Genomic DNA, 7,633 nt, shown 5'->3' with positions numbered 1-7,633 from the left:
AGGAGAAAGCCAAACCGACTATATCAACAGCAGTACTGCGGGTAAGTCAACACAAACTCTACTTTCACCAGATAAAATGAGCTAACTCTATAAAACAAAGCTTTACCTGGTACAAAACTATGAATTACGCAAGTAATTAGGTTATGTTTCGATTAGTGCAGGTTATCAAGACTAAATCACCTCAATAACAACATCCGTCAGTCACTCTGCTGATCTGGACAAACTGATCTACTGCACGTCTCTCGCTTCATGTTTTAAAACTTTTTTATTCACAATTTATTATGCTTTAATTAATTTACCAGAGATTCGTTAGTGCATTCCCATTCTAGGTAACTTACTTAAGGGGTTATCTGAGGCTTGTCACTCTGTAATACTTGTATTTATTAGTTTGTTTGTTTGTTTGTTTGTTTATTGAGAGTTGTCTTTTGGGGGTCTTTTTTATTGTAGAATTTTTGAATGTGAACAACACTTTTGGAAGCTTTTTGTTTAATTAAAGTATTTATCTAAGACTGGGACATGTTGTCAAAGCAGAAATCAACATTTTAAGTGTATTAGGATGTTCCATGATACTTGGGCAATTTGTTTCTTTCTTTTTGTTTCTTTCATTCGCAATTATATATATATATATATATATATATATATATATATATATATATATATATATATATATATATATATATATATATATGCCAAATTCCGAAGAAACATCTTGATACATTTTCAATAAACATAATATAATAAAAATTCTAAAATTGCACAAGACGTGTATATATATATATATATATATATATATATATATATATATATATATATATATATATATATATATATATATATATAAATATAATCATCTTGCTGTTGATGATAATGTCTTGCTGTTTGTGCAATTTATTCTGTTCAAGTTTATTTAAAAATAAGTTTGTCTTTATACCTCTGCAATTTTATATTTATATATTTTTTTGTTTATTATTATTTTAATGTTCTATTAAAAATGTTTCTAGATTGTTTTTTCAGATTTCGGCAGTTCTTTTTACAATTTTGACTTGTACATTTTACGGTTTGTCTTCGGTATTTGTAAGATGTTTCTAGAAATATCTTAAATTGGTTTTTATATTCAGGTTTATATCAAATTTAGCTGTTTTAAGATGTGTCTTGTACAATTTTTTCAATTGACATTCTTGTGCACTACAAAATTATTTATTTTAGTACTATTTTTTATTTTTGCAATCAATAAACATTTATCATTCATTTATTTTGCTCTTTTTTAAAATTATTTTCGTTATTTGATTATTTTCGTTATCGGATATGTATATAGGTTAATAAAGGTTGATAAAGATAAAGGTTGAACGCAGTGCACTTTGTGTTTACATTATAGCCTGCGTTTGCTGTTATATAAATTCAAATGGTTGTAATACCATGTATCAAGTACCAATTTAATACTAATACCAAAAGGTTTTATATCAAGGTGAATAAAGATTGAGTCGCGCCAGCTCCGGGCCGCAGCGCACATTACTCTCGGGCTGATTCTGGCTCGGATGCGGCAGTGTCAGCTCGCTTACGGCCGCCGCATCTGGACCAAGTGTATTTTGCTGTCTGGGTTCACTCAAAAAAATTACTTTTGCTGCTTGTCCAAACTACTTACTTAAAATGAGTTGAAACAACGCAAGTCCTATGTTTTTTGGGGCGACTCAATTGTTTCATGTTCAATTTACTTGAATTTGTCAAACGGTTACATTAATCAAATGTGCGCTCCAAACTTTTTCTTGATTGAGACACGTTAAATTCCTCTTTCGTCATTTGCAATGTTTACAAGTTGCATTATTTGTAATTTTTCTCACCAAGTTTTATATCTGTGTTATATTATTTTCTGTTCATCATTCCGAAGATGATCATTTAGAAGAATACGATCAAGACAAATGGGTGACCGCAAACCTAAGGTCGCATCTACGGTATACAGTTTCTGAATGGTTTAGGCACAAGCCAACAGTTTGGTGACGCTGTCTGAGCCTTACGTCATATTTTTTTTAAATTATGCACGGTAATACCGGATACTGAGGTAAAATAGGAAGGTTTGATGGTATCAAAATGTGGATACCGCCCAAGCCTATTTCACAGTCATTTAAATAGTGCTAATGTTGTTCTGAAGTTATGCTTGCATTCTATTTCAGACCAAATATTCAAAGTAGCATTGTAAACAATATAAAGACCGTGTCACAAGTTGTAGTTGAATTTAAGTGTAAATATAAAGCCAACTTTACCTCAGTTTTGAATATTGGGTCTAGTTAAGTGGCGGATTTGTGTGCTTTTGGAAGCTTCAAAACAAAAGTCACTATCCAAACTATTATATACAGCATAGGAATCTTCTCCAACTGTGTTCATCTGGCAGAATAAAGTCATATACAAAGAGTCTATAGCTTGAAAGTGAGTAAATTATGCTAAAGTTTGGACAATCTGTTTCTTTAAGCGAAGTATGAAGAACAGACCTCTGGTGCTCATTGTAAGATACTTTGAGCTCATCTGCAGTTCATTGATGATTTTCCAGCAACACTTTGATGATGTTTTCTATGCATCTAGTCTTTAAAATGTGATTCATTAACCATGAGTGAATGTCATGCATGGAGAAAAACCGATGCATTCATTCAAGACTAAAATTTAAAAAGTTGTATAAGAATATACTATTATAGGAATATGTTGATTAATAGAGGTGATCGTAAAAATATGAAAAATGTCTAAAAATATATTATTAAAGGAATATGCTGATGAATAGAGGTGATTTGTAAAAAAAGAAATACGTTAAAGAAGTAATAGACGAATGATGTGTGTGGTAACAGGGCGGGAAAATAATAAGCTTTTGCTTAATCCCAGTCCATTTTGACCATTGTGAAATGTATTTTGTTTAAAGAAATGTTTTAAGTGTATGATTTTTTTTGTTTTAATTAAATAAATAAATCAAATCAAGATGCTGTTTTATTGACGAAGATAAAACGACATATCCATGGATATAATTTGCCTATGAAGTTGTTTTTCAACAAAATGTGAAATGTTGAAAATCAACTTCTGTAATTAATTTGTTATGATGTAATGTAACAAGGCTGCATGATATTGGAAAAGTCGTACAATGCAGAATTAACATTTTTCTACGATATATATATATATATATATATATATATATATATATATATATATATATATATATATATATATATATATATATATATATATATATATATATGCATTTATTTTTTTATTTTTTTATTTATGCTGTGCTGACACAAAGGTGTTTGTAGCTCCGCCCTCTTTTAAGAGGGCACAATCTCATTTGAATTTAAAGTGACAGTCACCAAAACGCCACCCAGTTAGGATCAAAGCCTAAAAGAGTCTCAGGGAATTACAGTTGAAGTCAGAATTATTAGCCCCCTCAATTATTAGCCCTCCTGTTTATTTTTTCCCCAATTTCTGTTTAATGCAGAAAATATTTTTTCAACACATTTCTGCTCATAATAGTTTTAATAACTCATCTCTAATAACTGATTTATTTTATCTTTGCCATGATGACAGTAAATAATATTTGACTAGATATTTTTCAAGACACTTCTATACAGCTTAAAGTGACTTTAAATATGCTAATATAAGTAATTTAAAGGCTTAACTAGGTTAATTAGGTTAACTAGGCAGGTTAGGGTAATTAGGCAAGTTATTGTATAATGATGGTTTGTTCTGTAGACTATCGAAAAAACAAATTAGCTTAAAGGGGCAAATAATTACGTCCTTAAAATGTTTTTAAAAAAATAAAAATTGCTTTTATTCTAGCCAAAATAAAAGAAATAAGACTTTCTCTAGAAGAAAAAATATTATCAGACATACTGTGAAAATTTCCTGAATCTGTTAAACATCATTTGCAAAATATTTTAAAACAGAAAAAAAATCCCTTTTATAGAGCTCATCTGCTGAAATCGTATTCATATCACAATATATATCGCAGAAAAATAAAATATTGGGATGTCAGATTTCATATCATGCAGCCCTAGTTAAATGTATTGTGCTTGAATGCTTTAAACTCTTACAGGCATTAAAAACACTTGAGCATCACCAGCATTATGGATGTGTCATTTGCTGTAAAAACTCAATACATAAATTCACATAGAAACTATATGTTGATATTATATTGAAACATCTCTTTATATTTTCCAGAACAACTAACCGCAGAGTTATAGGATCAGAAAAAAATCAATCTGTAAGCCTTTTTTATATTTTAAATGAGGGAAATAAACGTGTTACGGGTTTGACCAAAAAGTTGTATGCGAGTTTACAGTCTACAGTGCATCCGGAAAGTATTAATAGCCTTTGCCGTGAAGCTCTAAATTGAGCTCAGGTACGTTCTGTTTCCACTGATCCTTTTAGAGATGTTTCAGTAGCTTCATTGGAGTTCACCTGTGGTCTATTCAGTTGATTGGACGTGATTTGAAAAGGCGTACACCTGACTATATAAGGTCCCAGGGTTGACAGTGCATGTCAAAGCACAAACCAAGCATGAAGACAAAGGAATTCTCTGAAGACATCCGAGACAGGATTGTCTCGAGGCACAAGGCTGGGGAAGGTTACAGAAACATTTTTGCTGAAAGTTCCATTAGAGCACAGCGGCCTCCATCTTCCGTAAGTAGAAGATGTTTGGAACCACCAGGACTCTTCCTAGAGCTGGCCGACCATCTAAGCTGAGTGATCGGGTGAGAAGGGCCTTAGTCAGGGAGGTGATCAATAACCGGATGGTCACACTGTCTGAGCTCCAGCATTCTTTTGTGGAGAGAAGAGAGCCTTACAGAAGGACAACCATCTGTGCAGCAATCCACCAATCAGGCCTGTATGGTAGAGTGGCCAGAAGGAAAACAGTCCCCGGCTGGATTTTGCCAAAAGGCATCTGAAGGACTCTCAGACCATAAGAAACTAAATTCTCTGCTCTGATGAGACTCAAATTGAACTCTTCGGAGTGAATGCCAGGCGTTACGTTTGGAGAAAACCAGGCACCGCTCATCACCAGGCTAACACCATCCCTACAGTGAAGCATGGTGGTGGCAGCATCATGCTGTGGGGATGTGTTTCAGCAGCAGGAACTGGAAGACTAGTCAGGATAGAGGGAAAGATGAATGCAGCAATGTACAGAGACATCCTGAATAAAAACCTGCTTCAGAGTGCTCTTGACTTCAGACTGGGGTGACGGTTCATCTTCCAGCAGAACAATGACCCAAAGCACAAGTTTCTTCACAACAACTCGTTGAATGTCCTTGAGTGGCCCAGCCATAGCCCAGACCTAAATCCTATTGAACATCCCAGGAAAGATCATAAAAAGGCTGTACACTGTCGCTTCCCCTCCAATCAGATAGAGCTTGAGAGGTACTGCAAAGAGGAATGGGCAAAAATTCCCAAAGACAGGTGTGCCAAGCTTGTGGCATCATATTCAAAAAGACTTGAGGTTGTAATCGCTGACAAAGGTGCATCAACAAAGTATTGAGCAAACGCTGTGAATACTGATGTACATGTGATTCTTCAGCTTTATTATTTTTGATAAATTTGCAACAATTTCAAAAACTGTTTTTTTCACATTGTCATTATGGGGGATTGTGTGGGGAATGTTGAGGAAATAAATCAATTGAATCTATTTTGGAATAAGGCTCTAACATAAAAATGTGGAAAAAGTAAAGTGCTATGAATACTCTCCGGATGCACTGTACAAAATTCTATAAATTAAACTACTCAACCCAAAAGAAACAATGCTAATCAAAAGGATAAGAGTTGGCTCACTATAGAACAAAAATCATTGATTTTATTTGACATTTATGAAGGAAAAGCTTGTTTATGGATGTGTCATCTCTCTATTATGGATGTGTCCGATGTGAAATTGGCACTTGTGTGACTTTGGTAAATCAAATATATTAGTTAAAAAACCTTGACAGAGACATTTTTGAGTATGTCTATAGTACTGTAAAATACAAGCCTACACTTGGAACTTAGAAATGGTTTCACTATTTTGGTGAAAACTTAATTTGTTTCATGTTAGGGTTGACATGTTCATGGAATAGCTCTATAATGTAAAGTTGTGAATGGAAGGCGTTCTTAAAAGTGCACATGCTCTGTTGATCTAGACATCTTTAGGGCTGGACGTTTGGGATTTAGTCAGGCCTGATTTATACGGACCTCCCATGCAGGACTGAGATCAGTCAGACGGTGAGTTTTGTACTGAATGATTTTGCTTTATTTTACATTTGGCAGGTCAAATGGCGAAACCGTACGAGTTCAACTGGCAGAGGCCTGTTCCTCAGTTCATGCAGAAAGGAGCGTGTTTTGACAGATTTGATGAGGTATGAAGTTTTCTCAGATTCATTGATTGTTTTATTCGGTTTTGTTTGGTGAAAAGCATGTTTATTTATATGCGCTGCTTAAAGATGTCCTGTTTAGATTTCTAAGCAAGACTATATGGTTTATGAAAATGTTTGGAAATGGTTTAAATGTCAATGAGTTCATGAGGTCATATAAAAAAAAAAAATCAAGAATAAGTTGTTGTCTGATGACCGATTACAAACATACAGGGTTTTTAAATAGATTTCAAAACTGTTGTACAGTTTGGCCCCAAAATATTCATCCATTATCATTTGAAAGCTTTATATGTTGCTACTGTACTTCTAGGTTTGATCCCATTATCAGATTTAGCTTGGTCAAGTTTTCTTTTACAGGTCAGAATAAGTATAATATATGAGCTCTGTATTAATATGTCTATTACACTCAATGACAATGCAATATTTACCCATGTCCTACCCTATACTATGGTAAATCATAAAATACTGTAGTTTTAGAAGGTATTAAACTTGAGAACTCTTTTAAAATGAAAAATACATTATGATGATTAAAGTCCACAGTTTTTTGTTTGGTTTTTAAAGGGCACCTATGGTGAAAAATCCACTTTTCAAGCTGTTTGGAAAGACATGCGTGTAGGTATTGTGTATAGACGTCATACTGGGGTGATATAAACACACCCAGAGCTTTTTTTTTTTTTTCAGTTTAACAACATAAAAACGGTGGACCAATTAGAGCGAACCGACCGCAACTTGACATATGAGTGCGGTTCCCCCGGCCACCGAACCAAATTGATTGACAGCTACGTATTAACATGTCTCCGTAGTGATACGTATAATCATATCAACAAGACCGGACGTGCACAAAGCAATCAGGAATAAAAGGTCTGTTCAGTTTATTAGGATCATCAATCACCATAAAATGTGATCAAGAGTGAGTTTTACAAGTTTAAAACGTTTTAAAACAGTGCATGTGTGTAATGAAGTACAGTGATTTTACTGTCCTTACTTTATTACCACAGCCGTGTGTCAGTACAGTTATAAAAGACGCTTCAGCCCCGGTTTGTGGACATCAAATCAGGTTTATTTTGTAGATCAACATAACGGATATTCATACAGCAGTGGAGATTAACCTGTATCCTGTCACATTTGCGTGCAAAAAGAGTGCAAAGCTAAACGCGCGGGCTGTCTGTGTGTGTGTTTCCGCGCTGTGTGTGTTTGTGTATCTGCATGTGTGCGTGAACTTTGTAATGACAATTTGTGTGACTCATCGTTGCAACTACAACAAA

The 7,633-nt window shown here is 34.0% G+C and overlaps 1 protein-coding gene across 12 annotated transcripts in view; it reads left to right on the top strand.

The window, feature by feature from the left end:
* The window catches only part of plcb4a (phospholipase C, beta 4a), a 122,178-nt gene continuing 114,545 nt past the window's right edge, over positions 1–7,633 (top strand). For 11 of the 12 annotated variants that reach the window (XR_015512856.1, XR_015512857.1, XR_015512858.1 and 8 more), the window contains exons 1-2: positions 1–41; positions 6,265–6,353. Coding sequence is in view for 2 of the 12 variants with exons in the window: in XM_087289845.1 (XP_087145971.1) it covers positions 6,270–6,353 (84 nt within the window). In the remaining 10 variants the exon portion in view is untranslated. Of the gene's footprint in view, positions 42–6,137; positions 6,354–7,633 lie in introns of those variants that run through there. The other variant, XR_015512859.1, reaches the window with a different exon arrangement.

Source organism: Danio rerio, chromosome 17 (assembly GCF_052040795.2).
Source record: "Danio rerio strain M-AB ecotype USA chromosome 17, GRCz13ab, whole genome shotgun sequence".
NCBI lineage: Eukaryota > Metazoa > Chordata > Actinopteri > Cypriniformes > Danionidae > Danio > Danio rerio.
This window is presented reverse-complemented; position numbering and strand designations above follow the sequence as displayed.